The 19348-nt window shown below is 59.7% G+C and overlaps 7 protein-coding genes across 7 annotated transcripts; 1 reads left to right on the top strand and 6 right to left on the bottom strand.

Annotated features, from left to right (window-relative positions):
- Positions 1-22: 22 nt before the first annotated feature.
- BXZ73DRAFT_48720 (TAP-like protein-domain-containing protein) lies at positions 23-2071 on the bottom strand (the record flags this gene model as incomplete). Its single annotated transcript, XM_048020110.1, has 10 exons — positions 23-235; positions 295-384; positions 438-793; positions 853-1009; positions 1070-1152; positions 1205-1266; positions 1325-1378; positions 1433-1684; positions 1771-1826; positions 1889-2071. 10 exons carry the CDS (start codon positions 2069-2071, stop codon positions 23-25), a joined length of 1506 nt encoding a protein of 501 aa, XP_047876825.1.
- Positions 2072-3538: 1467 nt separating this feature from the next.
- Positions 3539-6014, bottom strand: BXZ73DRAFT_78457 (uncharacterized protein; the record flags this gene model as incomplete). The annotated part of the gene is made up of 3 exons (XM_048022886.1): positions 3539-5365; positions 5415-5846; positions 5919-6014. The coding sequence occupies 3 exons, from the start codon at positions 6012-6014 to the stop codon at positions 3539-3541; spliced, it is 2355 nt and encodes a 784-aa protein (XP_047876824.1).
- Positions 6015-6386: 372 nt separating this feature from the next.
- On the bottom strand, positions 6387-8876 carry BXZ73DRAFT_102525 (cytochrome P450; the record flags this gene model as incomplete). Its single annotated transcript, XM_048015268.1, has 15 exons — positions 6387-6558; positions 6615-6626; positions 6701-6725; positions 6791-6801; positions 6860-6961; positions 7031-7197; positions 7269-7534; positions 7614-7843; positions 7898-7970; positions 8035-8134; positions 8191-8296; positions 8354-8448; positions 8512-8541; positions 8597-8697; positions 8753-8876. The coding sequence occupies 15 exons, from the start codon at positions 8874-8876 to the stop codon at positions 6387-6389; spliced, it is 1614 nt and encodes a 537-aa protein (XP_047876823.1).
- Positions 8877-10481: 1605 nt separating this feature from the next.
- BXZ73DRAFT_102524 (uncharacterized protein) lies at positions 10482-11141 on the bottom strand (the record flags this gene model as incomplete). The annotated part of the gene is made up of 4 exons (XM_048015267.1): positions 10482-10578; positions 10642-10818; positions 10888-11005; positions 11072-11141. 4 exons carry the CDS (start codon positions 11139-11141, stop codon positions 10482-10484), a joined length of 462 nt encoding a protein of 153 aa, XP_047876822.1.
- Positions 11142-12474: 1333 nt separating this feature from the next.
- BXZ73DRAFT_90682 (lysophospholipase) lies at positions 12475-14512 on the bottom strand (the record flags this gene model as incomplete). Its single annotated transcript, XM_048025710.1, has 5 exons — positions 12475-12903; positions 12956-13252; positions 13313-13464; positions 13518-13657; positions 13716-14512. The coding sequence occupies 5 exons, from the start codon at positions 14510-14512 to the stop codon at positions 12475-12477; spliced, it is 1815 nt and encodes a 604-aa protein (XP_047876821.1).
- Positions 14513-15290: 778 nt separating this feature from the next.
- On the top strand, positions 15291-17159 carry BXZ73DRAFT_48566 (uncharacterized protein; the record flags this gene model as incomplete). Its single annotated transcript, XM_048020080.1, has 8 exons — positions 15291-15687; positions 15747-15837; positions 15942-16083; positions 16138-16229; positions 16442-16570; positions 16632-16799; positions 16872-17000; positions 17057-17159. The coding sequence occupies 8 exons, from the start codon at positions 15291-15293 to the stop codon at positions 17157-17159; spliced, it is 1251 nt and encodes a 416-aa protein (XP_047876820.1).
- A 192-nt stretch (positions 17160-17351) lies between these two features.
- Positions 17352-19330, bottom strand: BXZ73DRAFT_102521 (serine palmitoyltransferase; the record flags this gene model as incomplete). The annotated part of the gene is made up of 6 exons (XM_048015266.1): positions 17352-17873; positions 17927-18022; positions 18077-18184; positions 18236-18582; positions 18747-19017; positions 19079-19330. 6 exons carry the CDS (start codon positions 19328-19330, stop codon positions 17352-17354), a joined length of 1596 nt encoding a protein of 531 aa, XP_047876819.1.
- Between the last annotated feature and the right edge of the window lie 18 nt (positions 19331-19348).

Genomic DNA, 19348 nt, shown 5'->3' with positions numbered 1-19348 from the left:
CTACCGACGTATAAATACGTCCCTACGCGCCCCAGCCCCTCCTCAGGGTGATCCTCGCCTTTGTGTGAGCAACAGCCAACGAGGCCGTCGCGCTCGCAGAGGCAGTTGAGTTGTCTGACGCGAACGGGGACGCGTCGATCTCGCAGACGGTGCCCTCCGCAGGCAACGAGCCGTCCGCAAAGTACGCGCGCGTCGAGAGGATGGTGCACGTTGACGTAAGCTGGATCGACGTGTGCTAGAATCGGGATTGTCAGCACCGTCGAAACCGATCGATTCTGTGCGTGCAACACATACCCCCGGGCCGTTCTGAACGAGAAGCGCAGACGAGTTTTGGAGCAGCGCGTGCACGGCCTCTCCATTGGTAAGAGGCGTCGCCGGGTCCACCTACGAAACGCGGTCAGCCCGACCGCAGACACTCCCCGCACGAAGCCACTCACCGTGTTGCTGACGATCAAGATGGGGTTCCTCAGCGTGCTGTTGAACGGGCCCTCAAAGCGCTCGGGGGGCGAAGCCGGCCAGAACTCGCAGCCGTCGTCTGGTTCTGTGGTGGTGCCCGCGAGCGCGAACCGGGAGATGTTCAGCGCCGCGAGCCCGACTTCGACCCATGCCTCTGGAGTTGGGCCCGCGAACGGCCGGACGTCGTTGCACGTCACCGCAGAGCGCTCGAGGTCGACGAGCCCCTTGGTGTTGATGAGGTTAAGGACCGCGGAGGCGTCGCCAGCCATGGCCTGCGCGAAGGCGACAGCGCTAGCAGGCCAGATTTGAGGATCTTCGATCGTGCCGAGGAGGAACACTGGGGGTGAGGATGGTAAGGACGTCATATGCGAAGACCAGAGCAGTAAGAGAACGTACTACGGGCGCGGCCGTTGGTCAACATGCCAGGAAGCGTCGCGTTAGGCGTTGGCAAAGGAGCGGTGTATAGGCCGTTCACGAAGTCTTCCACGCGAGCCATGATGTCGGAAGGGTCCTCGTTATCTTTAGAAGCGAGCGCGCAGGATGACGGGCCGGCCTGATTGTAGTAGACTGAGAATATAGTAGCCAAACGAGTACGTAGTAGCCGAATGCGTACCTCCGCACAAAATCGGAAGAATTCGCTGTATGCCTTCTCAGTGGAATTTAGGAAGCTGGCGAGACGTATATATGGAGGCACCGCTGAACTCATCAGCTGGGAGATATTGTGGCAAAGTGGAAATATTTGACTCACTGGCCCATGTTTCCGCATTGACGACTCCATCGATCACTACACGTCCAACGCGATTGGGGAACCTGACGATACATCCTGTCAGGCTCTCAGTTATCGTGACAAGTGGGACGAAGTGCTGACATGTTGACTAGATATTGGCCAGTGACTGTGCCGTACGAAAGCCCGTAGAAATTGCTGAGGATTATGGCCGTCAGCAAGGAAGAATGGAAGAGCCAAACTAAAACTTACATCAACGAATCCTCGCCATCCAAAAGCGTAGCGATGTGATCAATGTCGCGCACGACAGAAGTGGTACCCATGTACTTGAGCGTATCTCCCATGGTTTGCGCACAGATCGCGAACTGCGTTTTGTAGAGCGCATCGGCCTCCCTTTGCGTTTGCACGAGGTGGTAGCGGTTGAAGGGGTCCGTGACGTTGGGGCTAACATCGTAGCTGCGATCGATCACCGTGTTCGTGATGAACGCCGTGCGGTTTTCAGCACTGGCAAAGCACCGCACCGCTGGCCTGAGAAAAAGGATAAACGTGCGTATCAGCGCTTGGTTCCACACGCAAAGATCGGTACGCACTCGGTGGCACCGATACCACGAGGATCGAAACCAATGATGTCCCAGTCCTCCCCGACCTATGGAGATAAGAAGATGGTTCAGCATTTTTTGAGCCTGATGCAGTCGCGCAGAAGCTTACCAGAGCTTGTACCGCTGGTCCCTGCTGGGTCGCGAAGAAAACGCCCTGTCCTCCAGGCCCTCCGGGGCCAACAAAAACGCTGCCCTTGCGCGTGCCTGAAGTCGCATTATATCTGCCAAGCGCGATCTTCGCAACACCAATGCTGGAGTCGGAGTAATCCAACGGGACACTGGTACCAAACATCATATTAACGAGCGGTGCAAGGGTGATCAAGTCAATGACTTACAATACGTGGCCGCACTCCGCTCCGGGGAGAATTTCATCCCCGGTGCAAGTCGTCCAGACAATGTCGCCCACTGTGCCGTTGACAGACGAGACCGTCTTGGCTGCGACAGAACCGGCGAGAGACAAGTGAATGGCTGAGGAAATGCTCGACCGCCAGCCCATGACTGTGGAGAAGTTGAATGTGAAAGTGAGATTGAAGTATTGAATTAAGAAAAGACCCGAAGGAAGGTGCGAGGGCAGAAGCGGCGAAAGAGAAGTGGAACGAACCGATGACTGTCATGAGTTCCCGCGAACCTTTATGTACTGTACACTCGTATTTGAAACGGCGAACGCGTGACGCTGCGCTGTCTGGGACGAACTCCGGGCGCAGGCCATCATGCTGAAGCGGCGTCCCAGAAACATATCGCAGCCACGATTCAAGGGCAGGTGTCGCAGGAAAGTGACTGCAAGCCACCGCAGCAGTGACACAGAGCATCACCGATTGCTACGTGCTGTGCATAAGAAACATAGCCCCCGCCTGCGTCGCAGCAGCGCACCTCAGAGTGACCACAGCACCCTTGAAGATTCGCGATATGTTCTCCGGTAGGACCACACCCACCGCGAGGCACTGATTGATACGGGGGTGGAGGGCAATATGGCACGGCAGGTAGGGGAAAGGAGATCTAGAGCTAGATTGAAAAGCTTTGGCAAACTTTCGACGAGGGACGCACTCCTTCATTCAACTTGCGACCACCAAGTAAACATGGGCTGAATGGCTCACCAGTACTCAGTGAAGATCACTCAAGCATTGCCCTGCACTTGACGTTTGCGTACACTCTCAGAGCACAGAGTCGCCAGTACGCATATATGCTTTCCACGAGAGCATTTTCACCACGTGCGTTCGTATGGCTGGCCAGGACAGGAGTGAAGAGGCGGAGCATGTGGGCGATGGAGATCTAGTAGAGTGAAGAAGATAGCTTCGACTTGGCTTCGACCGCGGCGCCGCCTGGACGCCCGGTCATACCCGGCCCGGTCCCGGTCCGTACTTCCGACGCTGCAATGAATTCTTTATTCACTGCCAGGCCTTTCGACTTTTCACTTCGACGCCCGGGCGACCGTCGAGGCAACCCCTACACCCGTCTCTATCACACACCTCGTAATCCGCTTCACCGTCAAGCTAAGCCCTACGCGTGCGTTCGAGAACGAGGGCTAGGCGCCACGAAGTGCACGGCGAGCGGCAAGGCGCACGACGATTGCGATGCGCTGCGTTCGCTCCGTCAGATCGCTGACCGGAGCGTGCGGAAGGGTGGACCCTCGGTGCGGGCACGGGGTCTACCAAGAAGGCGGGGAAGAACGAGCTGCGACGGAAGACATGTCACTTCTAGCCCATCGCACTTTGTTCTTAGGAGCAGGGATCCATCTGTATGAATGGTATGTAAGTTTCGACTAGCAATAGGCTTGTCCGCGAACTATGTCCTGGACGTTATGGAACGAAACAGTCCCATCAGGATATCCCAGCCCCAGCGTCGCACCATCCCCGGAGAACGAAGCCGTGGTCCACTCCCGGCAACCCATCGTCCCCTGGATCCGATGCAGAGTCCCTTCATCGACGTGCCAGAGCCACATCTTATACCTCACGTAAGACAACGCCAACAGCACTCCATGTCTGCCATCGGGGGACAGCACCCCGCGGCGGTTGCCCTGGAGAGCGTTTTTGAACGAGACGGAGGCGACCGTGCGACCGGTTCCAACGTCGAAGACCGAGTACGTCGTGCTGACTGTGGTGCCGTGCGTATGGAGGACGCGGTTGCCGTGGGCCGAGATATCGAAGAGGATTCTGCGACTCGGTTGTGTCGGCTCGACGTCGAGGACCAATGACACCGGACCTCCGAGGGAAGAGTCGGTTGCGGCGTCGGCGAGCATGACGATGGGGGCGTCTTCCCGAACGACCGCGACTTGCTGAACGTGTGGCCGAGCCGGATCTCTCCGCAGGACGGCTTGGATGACGGGTGTGAACCAGCGTGGGGTGGGGGCGTCCGGGGAGGAGAATGGAGAATGGCAGACCCCAGTGACGAGGTCGTGGACGAGGATGCACCGGCGGTTTGTGCCATCCTTCAAGGTCAACATGCTGACGCGCAGGACGAAGTGGCCATCGTCGGAGATCTTAATGAACGAGGTGTCGTACATGGCGTGGTGCTGGATGCGGATCACCTGAGGTAAGATGTGGCTCGGACTGGAAAACGACTGGACGAGGGTAAGGGTGACTGTGTCCCAGACCTCGAGCCTCCCGAGCCTCGTCAACGCCACCAGCTGTGTCCCGTCCGGCCGCCAGGCGTGACCAATGTGGTCGTCGTCCCCAACCTTGAAGCACCCGACCTTGCGCACTCTTTGTCCCGCCGCCACCTCGCTTCGTGAAGGGAGCCTGAAGATATCTACTTCGCTGGAGGGGGTCGTGCACGCGCACAGCGTCTCCGTAGGTGCGAACGTCACTGAGAACACGTCAACGCTGAAGTCATCGTACGACTGCTGGAGTGCCGGCTTTTGTGACTCGGTGTTCCAGATGATGAAGTTGAAGCTCCAGCCGAAGGGATTGCATCTGGCAACACTTGCGGCCCACGCTCCCGAGGGGGAGAGAACAAGTCTTTCCACGTAACCAGTGTGCCCGTGAAACCCTTTGACAGGCGGGTCTATAAAATGTGTGAGCTCAACCCACCACCGTAGAGGAGCTAAAGACTGACAGGTGAACGTGCGGAAAACCCGTAGAAGGTTCAATGAATGAAGCGGTAAAAAAGCTTGTTGGACCACACTAGTGCACCCTTCCACGTGGTTCTCCTTTACATCTTCAAATATGCATGTTGCTCCTATTTTTCGGAGAGGACCTAGATCTTCTGCCAGTTGTGCAGCCAGGCTAGACGCGGATATGTTAGCGTACCCCTCTTGTGGGGGGCAACAAGCCTCTGGATATACAACTTCGAAGGCAAGCAGAGAACTAGGGAGGCCGTGGCGTAAGAGCGTGTTGACATTGTCGACGGCGTCGATACAGGAGCTCAACACGGTTTTCCGACGGTCACATCGGAGAGAAAGATACCGTAATCTCGTCATTTCGCCGACGTCTGTCAGATAATGATGAAAATCGTATTCCACAAGGCCGCAGACAGTGAAGGCATCCTCACTGTGAGATCTGAGCCGGTAACAGGGCAGCGTCAGGTGTGTAAGAGTGGTCGAACTGGCCTGATACAATGGCTGTAGTTGCTGTCCTACGTGTAGGTCTTCCTATACACTGGTCAACACAACACGAAGCCGGACTGCCACACCTACTCACCCTGAGCTCCCGGAGAGACGCGATGCTCAGCCTGCATGAGCTCAGCAGGGGGAACTCCTCTGCAATCTGTTCGAACTTTACGGCGGCCAACCGGAGCACCTGGAGTTTGGGAAAGCAGGCCACGAGTCGATGCAGATGCAGAGGCGTCGCCAATTGCACCTCCTTGATATCCAAAGTCTTTATGGACGAGTACTGCCCGAAGCAGGCCATAGAAAAGCGAGAGAACCATCGAAACCTGGGCATACTGAAAGGGGCCCAGAACGCCTCGAATCTCCAGCTTTCCACACACGGCAGGTACGGCAAGAGAACCACCGGCGCGCTGTTAAACAGGGCGGAGTCTTGCCGTGGGGCGGGCAATATATGAAGGTGCACTGAAGCGACGAGCCCGCGGAGCTGGGGGGTGCATTCGAGGGCGTGGCGGACCGAGGCGAGCTGGTCGATCGTGTTCAGGTACAGCTCGCGCTAGATGTTGAGGCGGCTCCGGGGGAGCCACTGCGTGCAGACCCGTGCGCAGACGGCGACGGATTCGAATTCGTGTGCGGCGGCGAGGGCGTCGATGATATCCTCCCATCGCTCGACAGGGAGGGGAGAGGAGGGCATGGCTGCAGTCAACGTCCGGGGGGCAAACGTCGTCAGCAAAGAGCAATCGCGCGGGGTCTGACCGCACTCAGCGCTTCCCGATCGCGGCGATAAGGATCTTTTGCGGGTCTGCTTGCATGACAATTATTTGTGTGGGCTCAGTACAGACCATGGTATGTAACGTATGGTGAGATGGGAAACCTTATGGGCATAAATATATAGTGTACACGTTTTGAAATCGTAACGGCCGTCGTACTATGTATCTCCCCTCCCAGTCGCAAGTCCCGCCCTCCACGGTCACCCACATGCGTCCCCGCGCCGCATACATCCACTGTTTCATACTCGTTCACCGCTCGGCCCACAGATCCTACCCCTGCGCCCATCCGCCCGAGCCTACCCCGCCAGCGAGACGCGGAGCGGCATCATCGACTTCTTCCCCTCCTTGGTGTCGATCACTGGGATCATCGTCCCCGCCGGCGCGCGCTTGATCTGCGGCTTGTCCTCCGGGAGCGCGAACTCGAACTGGTCGAGGAGCTCGGCGGCAACGGCCTGGAGTTGGTACAGCCTGCAAAGAACCGGGTCAACACGATGGCCCGCAAAAGCGGCGCAGTGGACGCTCACGCGAAACGCCAGCTGTGTCGAAACGAGGGGAGCGAGGGACGGTGAGAACGCGTGTATCGTGGCCGTTAAGGAGGGAGTCGACTCACCCGATGCACGCGCGCAGACCGGCGGCTGCGGAAGGGGAGGAAAACGTTGGTCATGTCATCGTGCGTCGTGAAAACAAAAACGGGGCTCACAGAAAGTTAGCCTGTAAAGGAATTAGCCCGCGAAACAACGTGCACAGCGAGTAAAGAGGAAACACTCACAAGTTGGCATACACCCCAACCTTGACTCCCTTTTCAGTTTGGACACCCAGGAAGCGCTCCGGATTCCACATGTCGGCGTCTTCGCCCCACAGGTCCTTGAGACTAGTGCGTCGAAGCGCACGTATTCAGCTCGCGTCGCGATCGGAGCGGAAACAGCGGGCCCGAGCTCACCGGTTGTACCCGCAGATGGAAAGGAGGATGGGCTGGCCAGCGGTGACGGGGATCTCCGACATCACCTCGCCGTTCTTGCCGATGACGGGGTGGGAGAGCGGAAGGACGTCGTCCCGGTCCGCGACGCGGAACAGGTGGAAGACGAGGGGGTGGAAGCGGAGCGTTTCCTGCAGCGTGCGGATGCTCAGCGCTCAGCCAGCCCCCCTCTCCAAGGCGTCCGCGGCCTGCAGCAACGCACCTTGATCGCGGCGAGCGTCACCTTCATGTTGTCCAGGTCCTCGAGCGAAAAGTCGCCGTCGCCTCGCTCGCGCACGGCCGCGCGGGCGGCGCGGATCTCCGCGCGCACGCGCGCCTGGTACACCGGGTGCTGCGCGAGCTCGTACAGCATCCAGGTGAGCGTCGTCGACGTCGTCTCGTGGCCCGCGGCGGTCAGGTGGTGCAGCTGCGCGACGACCTCCTCCTCGCTCATCTGCGTGTTCGGGTTCTCGGACGCGTTCGCCTTGACTGGTTGGGGATCCGCCCAAGTATAATCAGCAATTCCCTTCGCCCGGACGACCGGACCCGAGTCGCAAAAGATACCCACTGAGGAGACTCATCGCGTCCCGCCGCTTCTCCTGCGAGGCGTCCCATGTGTCCAGGCCGGCCTTGTACAGCGGCCGGCCGATGTTCTCGAACATCCTGTTCACGCGCCGGAAGCGCGTGTAGAGCTTCGTGGGCGTGTACTTGGTCAGCTTGAGCACCGGCCATGTGAGGTACGGCCACGTCGCGCGCCAGATCTGCTCGGAGGCGGTGGGATACAGGTTTGCATCATTGCTGAAGGACCGTTAGAGAGCGCGATCGACGGGAGCAGAGCGCTAGAGCACGTACAATATCGTCCTGTATTCCTGGGTAAGCGGGTTTTCCAGCTCGTCCAGGGCCCCAAACTGGTAGTCGAAAGCGGCTAAAAGAAGAGCATCGGAAGCAGTAAGCGACGGAAAGCATGCCACATCGGGGGAGGATGGTACCTTTACCGATGACGTCGAGGGCGGCGCGGGTCAGCAGTTGATTGACCAAAATCGGGGAACCAGGGGAGGGTTCTATGTCAGCCTTCCACTTGCCCACGACCTACGTCGATAGAATTCAAAGGGAGCCACTGCACAGGCGATAACATTCCGTCTCACCTTCTTCGCAGTGCGCTGGAAGAGCGGCACGAAAAGCTTGAGCTGCGGCGCGCTGAAGGCCGGGTTCATCGTCTTGCGCTGGCGCTGGTGCATCTCACCTGTCACACTGTTCGGTCAGGTGAACATACGATGACGCGCGTTTTAAAACTTGCCTTCAGCCCACAGTATCCCCGGTCCAAGGAGCAGGTAAAGGAAGTGGTTTTTATCCACCCGCTTCGGGTAGTGATACCCCGACTTGTGCAAAATGTGTTGCAACGCCTATGTAATCGCGAGAAAACCAGTCAGCGACGCATCGCCCGACGACACAGTCGGAAAAAGCACCTTCGGATCCGCGGTCATAACTTGCTCGGCCTGTAGCGAGCCTGAGCACTCCACAAACAAAAAATAGCGAGCTGGTCACACGAACCCCGAAGAAGTTCTTGGTACGCCATGTGGGACCGTACTCCTGCATCCATTGGAAGTCGAGAGCCCCCACCTCTTCCTGGTGAGTTAAGAGGTACTCGTGTCCTGGTTCACATCGAATAAGCTCCATTTCCCACCTGAAGCCTGCACGGGCGCTCACCAAATAACACCGAGGGTACGGGTGGACCACGCAGGTTAGGAGCAGCGCTCCGCCGTAGGAACCGACGGAGGAGGGCGAGGATGACCAGTGTCGCGGAAACGAGAGCGAGAGACAGCACCGCCATGAAGATCGGGGCAAATTTTGCAGGTAGGCGGGGAAGGGGGGAGGAAAGGGGAAGCGTAGAGAGTTGCGGGGCCGCCTGGTCAGGGCCCATGCATTGACCCGGGTTTATATGCGCCCCCAATTAAGATTCTTGGGAACGAGGTTTGACTCCCGCTATCTTACACCGCGTGCGACAGACGCTGCTAGAACTTTCCATTACCAGCCCAGATAGAAGGAGCGAAGCACGGCTCACGCAAGAGCAATTGACCCTCTGGACGCACTGGCGCACATTGTTCACAGGCTTCACGCAAGTGGCCATGACGCTCCGGGCCGTGATGCCACAATCGCTGTTACGAGCTAAATGCAACCGTGATAATGAAGCACTTCCTGTATACAGCGAGTAGAAGCGTGTTAGCCAGTTACGAATTGCCGCAGAGTCGTGAAGGAACACACCGAAGTTCAGTACTTGCGTCCTGCAGTAACGCTGGAATCACCGTCGTGACCGTCCTAACGCAACCAGCGTTTTGGTCGTGCTCTACGCAACCCTGCCCACGTCACGCCGAGACGCTCTGTCCCGAGGAAGACGTCAAAATGACCCGTGTCGCGTGCGTCTGTGCGAGAGTGGATGAGTAACACATCCACATGCACGATGCTTCGCGACTCCTCTCTTATCACTACTCGACTCGGCGTTTGAGGAAGAGTGCAACCTCTCCGCCGACCACTTCCAGAGTTGAACTTTGGACGCCGATCGGGGATATATATTTGTCCAGCGAAAACTAATGCGCGGCCGCCATTGGATAGTAAGCGAGACCTACGTCTGTGCAAACAATAGCAGTGCCTGAAGCTCCACACGAAAGACCGTCTCCGTGAGGCTAAAGGGTGTCGGACTTCATGGGTCCGTACACGCCGTGAATAGGATGCCGACAAAGTTCGGCGCTAGAGCCACGAAGGCAAGGTGGTTTCTGTGCTGGTCTTGGATCACATAAGTAGTCTATCAAATCTGTAGAGCTGGTTTGAACTCACCATCATCACAAGTTGGCCTTCACCACTTTCCGCGCTACGCCATCGGAACGCCATCCAGAATACATGGGCAAGGAAGTGGCGAGGGGTGAGCAAATGCGCAGGATGCGATCGCCGATGTGGGAAGAGTCAACCACACAGTAATTGAGTCTTGACGGTGAAACGACGGGAGGCGCCAGACGCGCACCGGCACCAGGCAAAGCCCGTGACCGTGACAAGACCGATCCGAGCAGCCCATGATCTAGCGCCTCCCGCCATGCAAAGTTGACTCCGACTTTCCGTACAGGACAACATCCGAGCCCGGAGCTCTCAGTTGCCACCCACCCTTATCGCAACTCAAACAGAGCGCTAGCTATAGTAGCGTCCCTCGGAGGCGCACTCGGACATCGGACGCGTGGGGGTGCAAACACCTCTCATAGGGCAATGCTAATGTACGCGCTAAAGGTGCGACACATCCAGGTCAAAACGTCCGTGTATGTACGTGTATCCTGTCCGTCCCCTCTCGAGAGGTCCTTCCAATAAATCGGGCGGGAGGGTCCACGCCTCCGCGCGAGTGCGCGAAGGCGCGCTCGTTCCACGACGCGTCCGCGGCGCGCGCGCGCGCCGCTCACTTGCAGTTGGCGACGACGCCCTCGCCGGCCGCCCCCGACTTGGTGAGGAGCGTGCCGGCCTTGGCGATGATGCTCGAGGTCGCCGAGTCCGTCCTGCACCGGCGGCGGCGGCGCGTCAGCGCCCTGCGGAGAACGAGGAGAGAGGGGGGAACGCACGAGGTGACGTCGGCGAGCGCGGTCGCGGCGGCGGTGAGGTTGCCCTGGACCTGGTCGCGCGCGGCGGCGGGCGCGGCCTGCCCGGTGAGGAGCGCCTTCGCGATCACGCCGATCGCGCCCTGCGCGCCGCTGACGGCGTCCTGGACGGTCGCGACGGAGTCCGCGGTCGAGTTGTCGCTGCGCGGGGGGAGTGAGCGAGTGGGGGTGAGTGGTGCGGAAGACGCGCGAGTGGGAGAGGGGGCGTACGAGGACGCGATCTTCTTGAGGGTGCCTTGGAGGCTGGCGAGGCCCGCGACGATGCTCAGGCGGTCGATGTTGCACTGGAGGTTGCCGAGCTGGCGCGCGGCGATCTCCTGCGCGGGGGCTGGTGGGATGCACACGAGTCAGATGATGTGGAGGGGGATGAGAGGCGTGACGGAAGGCCGCTTACCAGCGTAAACCTGCGAGCCTGCGAGGAGGTAGAGGAAGGCGAAGAGGAAGACAACGACGCGGGACATCATGGTGGGCGGGTATACGCAGTGACGGGTATGGGTCGTGAACGGGTGGGAGAGGTTGCGAGCGCGAAGGGCAGACGGGGATGAGACTTGACTACGAAAGCTTGCGCCGCAAGGACAGGACACGCAACGGACAGCACCAGGCCGCGGAAAAGAGAGGGAGAGCAGAAGAAGGGGGCGGGAATGCGGAGGAGGATGCGGAGCCGTGCATGATATACCCCGCGCGCGGACGAGGAAGGCCTCCGCTTCGAGCAAAGATCTGGACATTCGATCGCTTGTGATGGCCACACCCCCGGCGTCCTGGTGCGCTTGAGCGCAAGCGAAGAGGTTTACCATGGAGACCCCTAATTATGAGCGCGAGTTCTAAGAGACCACTAGGCTTGAAGGGCCTGGAGCTTGGCGTTCTAACATCTTCTAACCCTTGCTGATGCACTGCAGCATCTAGACTGCAACGCACTGCCGACTCAGTTAGAGCCTAATATGGACGTGCGGATATATCGGCGCAGGCGCATGTGGCGCAGCACTGCCCTTGGCTAGTCCTTTTCAAGCATTAAACGAAGTGGGCGCCATGGTGATGAGCGCGACGTGTGGACGTTTCCATCGGCTCAACGGTGCTCACCTCCAGATAGCCGGACCTGCTCCTGGCGCGCAGCAGCGGCCCCGAGGCTTCGACTCCCGTCGAATGCCATGGTCGGCGGTGATATGTGCATTTGCGACGTAACCTTGGTCGGAGAGCGAGCAACGCTCCCCGAAACCTATGCTCTTCCTAGGGGACGCTGTGATGGGGCCGCCAGGCGTGATGGCCAGCATGTGCAGCGCACGCCAGTTGGAAGTACGAAAGAGCACGGGTGCGCCGCGCGAGCCAATCAGAGCGAAGTGTCGATGGGCGCTAGCTCCCCGGCCCCCGGCCCGCGTTCCTAGGCCTGTTCAACTTCCCCAAGGAGATCGAACTCGGCTGTTCACATCTCCGAGTAAGCCTTTCAACCTCGGCAGTCGGGGCGAAGTGTTCACGAACTTAGAAACAACATCATTCATGTTGGCGACAATTGAAATGACGCGATGGAACCGCCATGGAGCGACTTCGTCGTCCACAACCAGCCGGATGATTGAAGCAGCCTTTGATCGCGCACAGCCAAAGTTTGCACGGAAAATGGATTATGTATATTATGAAGTACACTACGTAGCACAGTAACGACAGAAGCGAGGGATCCCATATGCAGAGAGACAGTTCGTGCGATGCAGACGGCGAGCCCCGGTATACAGTACACACAGCGCGTGCGAAAGCGAGGAACCAGTGTCAGATAGCGATGTGCAAGACAGCGTCGCGCCCCGCGCCCCCTCACGCGCTCCAGCAGTAGCGCTCCATGCAGCTCGTGCACACCCCGCTGCGCTCGACGCCGAGCGCGCGCCGCGAGCGGTCCGCGACCGCGCACGCGAGGCACGCCGGCCACTCCGGGTCCCGCGTCGCCGCGTCGGTGGGGATGCCCTGCGTCGCGAGCGCGAAGGACTGGTCGAGCATCGCCTGCACCTGGTCGAGCGCGTACTGCGTCTGCGCCGTCGACGTGTTCGTCACCGGGGCCTCGCCGAGCGGCGCGCCGCCGTTCGCGATGTAGATGACGAGGGGCGCGTCGGAGGCGGCGTCGACGTCGCAGCCGAAGAACGTCGGGCGCGTGGTCAGGTTCTGCGCGACGAACGTGGCGACGTCGGTGGGCACGGACGGGAAGGAGTACGAGGCGCCGTAGAACATGTTCACGCGGTCCGCGGTGGCCTGTGGGTTCGGGTCAGCGGCGGAGCGCGCGCGCGCGAGGCGGGGGACGTACGATGAGGGAGCGGCCCTGGGCCCAGTTGTCCGTGCTGTCCGCGACGGCGTCGATCGCGAGGATGGTGTCGACGCCACGCGCCTTGACGAGCAGGGGCTGGTAGGGCGTCACCTCGCCGTCCATGCCGCCGTCGACCAGGTTGAGGATCGTCTCGGCGGTGTCCGGGTAAACGTCTGGCGCAACGCCGAAGAAGGGGTTCGGGACCGCAGCGGTATCCAGGCGGAGGTTCGGCTCGGGGAAGGTGGCCTCCAGGCCGCCGATGATGGAGCCGATCGCGGTCTGGAGGATATCGACACCCTAAAATGACGTGAGAGTCAGCGACGAGAACAAGCACACGCGACAATAACAAAAACTTACGGTCTGGTTGTACTCGATGAAGAGGTCGGCAGAGATGCCCTGCACGAAAGACACCTGGTCATAGCCAGTGACGCAGGCGGTGTCGTTGGGGGAGCCGAGATACTTGGTCGGCGTGAACGCGCCGAGCACGGGGTCCCACGAGCCCATCTCGACTGCCGCGTCCTCAATATCTTGCAATGGCAAGGTCAGGGAAAGGGCGACTCACAGACGTTGAACTCGTAGATGGGGTTCTCGAGCGCGACAACGCCCTGAACGGGCTCGATGAACTCGCTGCCGTTGTTCTTGCTGGTGATCGTGTTCGCGAGGATGATCGGGAACGGCTGCTGGTGACTCTGGAAAGACGGGCTAGACGGGCGACCACCGGTCAGCGAGCACAGCGCGCCAAAACAGCACATATACGCACAGCTTCGCGACGGAGGACCACGTCGCGCCGGCGCCATGCGTGAGGCTCTCGTCAAAGACGTTCTCCGCAGTCGTGCCGTTGACGAAGTGGTGGGAGAGCGCGCGCGCCCAGATGTCGGCGATGGTGACGGGGAAGCCCTTGATGTACTTGTACGCGATCTCCGCGAAGAGCCCCTTCACGTACTCCGCGTCGGTGGTCGTGTTGCCCGTCGGTGCGAGCAGGTCGAGCTGCGTCTGCCAGCCGGTGACGCCATCGCCGCCGAAGACGAGGTGCGGGATCGTCGGGAAGTCGCCCTGCGCGAGCGAGCCGACGAGCCACGAGCCGCCAGAGAGGCCCGCGAGGTAGGATGCGGCCTGCAGGAGGCCGCCGGTGCCGGAGCCGACGGAGGACTGGTTGCGGCCGTCGAGCGCGTTGAGAATGCCGGCGCCGACGATCGCGGCGCGGTGGCCGCCGCCGCTGGTGGCAATGCCGAGGGTGGGGGCGTTCGCGTCGCCGCCGAGGACTTTGGAAAGGTAGTCCGGAAGGGCGACGTTGGGGGATGCGTTTTCGACGGCAGCGAGGTACGCCTTCCACGCGGAGGGGAGAACGTCGGTTTTGCGCGAGGAGATGTACGACTGCTCGTCGCTGCTGACGGTCTGGGCGGAGGCGTCGGTGCCGACGTTACGAAGGAGAGAGGTGCCGGAAGGGCATGCACCGAGAGCGGGGGCATATGCCGCCGATGCCGCCGCCTGAGCAGAAACCTCGATGGAGAAGGAGAGGACGAATGAAAGGATTGTGAGGAATGCTGTTGAACGCATGATGATGGAGAAGGCGGGGCGAGAGGGAGATCGGCGGGAGGAGGAGGAGTGGACAAAACCGCGCGTGGCGCGAATGAGGAGAGGACGCAAGCCATGGCCATGCAGTTATAGTGGCGGGGCGGTGATTGCATTAGGCGAGTCCTTCCGTGCTCTCGGACTGGTGGAACGGAGAGAGGAGGGCCGGTGTCGCAGGGCAAGCGGAAGACCAGGCACGTCGATGCGTCGCCCGAGTGGTTGGCGGGCGAGAAGAGACGGCACATGCGGCAGGATAGGGCGGGTTACGGAATAGGGATAGAGAGGCTAGAGGGGAATGGATGTCCCGGCCATAGATAGGAACGCGTGCGCGCAGATTCTGACGGGCACTTTCCGGTCTCCTCGGTTACTTGCCCGGCCGCTTCAAATGGGACCGAGAGCAGAATTCCTGATTGATCGCGTTCTATGATCGTGTGCAAAAATGTGCACAAAACGAACGACTTACCAAGCTTTGGAGTGCTTGATGCCATATCACAGTCAGGTACAACCGGAGCACGGAGAAAGGGAGCAGCCTCAACTAGTGAGATGTTCGAACGTAGGACGATCCGCTGCACAAGCATATCAGCGACCAGAGTCGCGTGGAGGTTTGTTTGTCGAAGTCGGTGGCAGGGTCGTGCGGAAGCGCTGATCGGCGAACCCTCCCGCGAATCATTAGTCAGCAACCAGGTGACGCGTATCACGTGCATTGCGTCGCTCAGCGCCACAGACGCGTCGGGCTTGGTCACCCTTCCCTCTGCCTTCCACAATGGCCCCCAAGCCAGCTACTAGAACAACACGATCAAGGACATTCAACGCGAAAGGGGGCTCGAAATCCTTCAATTCCAAGCCCCACGTTGAGGACGGCGAAGACAGCGCGCTTGAGGATACCGTCGAGGACGCGTTCGAAGCGCAAGACCTTGACAGCGATGCGCTAGATGAGGACTCTGAGGATGCCGCACCGAAGAAACGATCTCGGAAGCGCAAACGAACATCCCTCAAGGCCAGCCCGAAGAAAGCCGGGTCTCGCGCGAAATCTAACAAAGAAGCGTCACCCCGGAAGAAGCGCAAGACGGAGGACCATAGCGACTACGAGAGCGGGCTGGACTTGGTGGAAGGGCAGGAAATTGTGGGAGTCGTCGTTCAGGCGCTGAAGACAGGACGAGGTGAGTTTTGGCGTTCTTTGTGCTGTCCGACAACAACCCAACGATCCGCAACCATGAAGTGCCTCCTGGCCAGGTGTCGAAGAACACACTTGATTTCTTGGCCGAGCTCAGGAAGCCCGCATGCAACGATCGTGAATGGTGCGTTATGCTGTCTTGACCAAGTGTCCTTCTCATCCTCCTACCTCCTAGGTTCAAGTTGCATGGTCAGCTATCGCCGTACGATTCATCTGTGCTCCCACAGTTATCTGATACAGCACTCCCTCAGAACCCGTCTATCGTCTCGCGGAAAGCGAATTCAAGGCGTTTGTTACGACCTTCACCGACCTTTTAGTCGAAGTTGACCCCCAAATCCCCCATCTACCTCCGAAAGATGTCATTCATCGAATCTATCGCGACGTGAGTGCTAACCCTAAGGCATTCCACCGCCCCTGACGTTGGACTCTGGTATAGGTTCGCTTCAGCAATGATAAGACACCTTACAAAACCGGGCTTTCGGCGAGTTTCTCAAGAAGCGGCCGCAAAGGCATTTTCGCCGTGTGTTCGTCTCCAGTGCCGCGGATTCGCTTTGCTGAGTCGCTACTGACTACCGTTACCCCAACAGACCATATGTGAGTTTGTACGGCAATGCGTTCGTTCCCACCCTGGATATTGATGAACAACCGCTTTACTCGATTTCCCCAGTGCAAGTGAGTAAATTTATCTCGAGCCTTTAGCACAACCGAGCACGAGTAGGGTAGCATGGATCGCCAGCGAGCGCGTCTCCACTTCGTGCACCTTCCTCCACGATATTCGTTTCTGACACCCCACCAGTCAAAGCCAACGGCGAAAGCGTCATCGCAGTCGGGTCCTGGCACCCCGGAAAGAACGAGCTCGCCACAATGCGGTCCGTCCTCCCCCCCACCTCCGCTCTCACGTATCTCTGGCTCACGAGACGACCCCGGCAGCCACAACCTCCAGCGCTCCTCCCGCCGCCTGCGCGCCATCATCTCCTCCCCCGACTTCGAGGCGCTCTTCGGCCCCGCGCGCCCCCACCCGAAGGGCGCCCGGCAGAGCGTGTTCGGGATGGAGGACGAGCTGAAGGTCGCGCCGAAGGGCATCGGGAAGGACCACAGGTGAGCGTCGTGCGTCGTGCACGCGCCGGTGCCTCCTCACGCGTCCGTGCACTCATCGTCCGCGCCGCGCAGGGACATCGACCTGCTCAAGTGCCGCTCGTTCGCGGTCGTGCACAAGTTCGCGGATAGGGAGGTGCTCGACCCCGGCTTCAAGGAGGAGCTCGCGCGGATTGCGGGGGTCGTGCGGCCGTTCGTGCATTGGTGCGTCGTGGGCGCTCGCTGTGGGGGGCGTACCCGTTCTGACGGTGGCCTTGCAGCTTGAATGACTTGATGACGATCAGGGGAGGTGACGATAGCGATGACGACGACGACGACGGTGCAGATGACGGTGCAGACGAGCAGGACGGAGAGGATGAGTAGGCGGTTGCCTGCATACATACGTTATAGATATCTTGTATGGGGCTTGATTGGAACTGGACCTCTGAGTGCGTCGGAAATGACAGTGAGAACAGCGTCTCTACCTTCCATTATACGCGTATGTACTCGTAAGCAAACCCAACATCTATGACATTAATTAACCAAGCCTGATCCCAGAAGGCCATCTACCGCCTTCTACCGCCTCTTCCCAATCACCTTCGCGAACGCCGCCCTCACCACGCCCGCCGCCTTCTCGCAGTCCTTACGCGACAGCGCCGCGGTGACCGCGAGCCTAATGCTCGGCCGCGCGTCGGTGAGCTCCTGGCCGCGAAGCCGCTTCGCGCGCGTGATCATCACGCCCTGCGCCAGGGCCTCCTCGACGATGTCCTGCAAGAGGCGCTCCTCGAGCGCGATGTCCCAGTGCGGCGCCTCACGCGGCTTGGCCGAGAGCGGGTTCGACGGCTTGCTCGTCGCGGCGGGCGGGTGGACCTGCAGCGTCGGCCACTTGATGTGGATGTGGATCACGGCGGACGCGGGGTGCGAGGGAATGGCCATGTAGTCGCCGGCGGTGAGCACGGCGCGGACGGCGCGGACATTGTCTTGAAGGGTCGTGAAGATGGAGGGCGTGGAGCGGAGGATGTTGATTCCCTCGGCGGCAGCGACGACGAGCGCCGGGGGCATGGAAGCGGAGAAGACGAAGGAGGTGCCGTTGATGCGCTGGAAACCCGTATGAAGATTTGTATGCAGGAGAGATTCGAGCAAAAGCGTACCTGATGGTCGACGACGATGTCGGACCCAGCACAAAAACCACCGCAGGTTGAGAGGCCGTTCGCAACCGATCCAACCAACATGTCTACCTCGGACGCCTGAAAAATAGGTGTGGGTTCGGGTAAATTTGTGGGGTAACGCAAAAGACGCACAGGAACGTTGTAAAGCTCGGTGAGACCACGACCAGTACGCCCGACGCTACCGAAGGAGACGCTCTCGTCGAGGATGAGGCGGTACTTGTACTTCTTCTTGAGTTCGATCTACCTTGCTCATGAATATACGGCCACAGCAAACGGAGGTAGAATGCGCACCAGCTTCGGGAGGTCCGACATGCTACCGTCGTGGTCAAAGATACCTTCCGTCACGATGAACCGGCGAGTGAGAGGCGCCCCGCGCTTCTTGCGATCCTTCTCAATGCCCTCCAAGACGTGCACGAGACTGTCCATGTCGTTGTGGTCGAACCAGCGTACATTCGAGCGAGAAATCTGCAGGCCCTTTTGGATGGCGAAGTTGACACCGCGGTCGGCGACGATGACATCACCACGCTTGCAGAAGGCCGGAATGACGGAGGGGATGGTGGAAAAGGACTGCGAATAACAGATGGCCGCCTCTGTACCGAGGAAGTCCGCAATGTCGCGTTCAAGCTGGATGTGCACATCTGTGAAATGGCGCACGTGAGCATTCCAGGAACGAACAGCATATAGGCGCAGCGGTCAGGATCTAGAGCGACCCGACGCCACGCAGCGCATCAAAACCGCTGCGGGCGGCGAGGGACACCCCCCAGGGACTCGGTCGCGAGCTGGGCGAATGCGGAGGACATACCTTGGGTGCCGTAGAAACCCGGGGGACCACAGCTTCCCAGGCCGTACTTCCTCACCGTCTCAACGGCGGCGCTCTTGAGCTCCTCGTTGCCGGCAAGACCAGTGAAATTGTAGCTGGCAAGGTTGATGACAGTCTTGCCTGACGTAAGTTTGGGCTTAGGACCAGTGGGGCCAGCGATGACGGGGACGGCGTCGAGGTCGGCGCGTTCTTCAGCGGTGAGAGGCTGAGCCAGAGGTTCCGGTGTCCATTCAACTACAAGGTCGTCGATTTCCTGCGCAGGCACGTACGGTCGGTCGTGCATCCAGAGATCAACCGGTCGCGTGGAAGCTCACCTTCTCGTCGAACTGGATGAAGTGTTTGCCTGACTCCTCGCTACGAGTACGCGACTGGAGGAGAGTGCGGATGGCGAGGATGACGAGGAGAACCTCGAGCAGAGTGCGGCCGGGGTCGTTCTGGTGGGACGACTGGACATAGCGGGCGACGACAGCGGAGCCGGGGATCTTGAAGAAGTTGGTCTCCGCAGCGGCGTAGGAGCGGGAGAGGAAGCTGAAGAGCAGCTCGAGGGACTGGGAGGAGCTGCTCATCGTGTCGGTGATCGGAGT

This window comes from Epithele typhae (genome assembly GCF_022376455.1).
Source record: "Epithele typhae strain CBS 203.58 chromosome Unknown BXZ73scaffold_32, whole genome shotgun sequence".
Taxonomy (NCBI): Eukaryota; Fungi; Basidiomycota; class Agaricomycetes; order Polyporales; family Epitheliaceae; genus Epithele; species Epithele typhae.
This window is presented reverse-complemented; position numbering and strand designations above follow the sequence as displayed.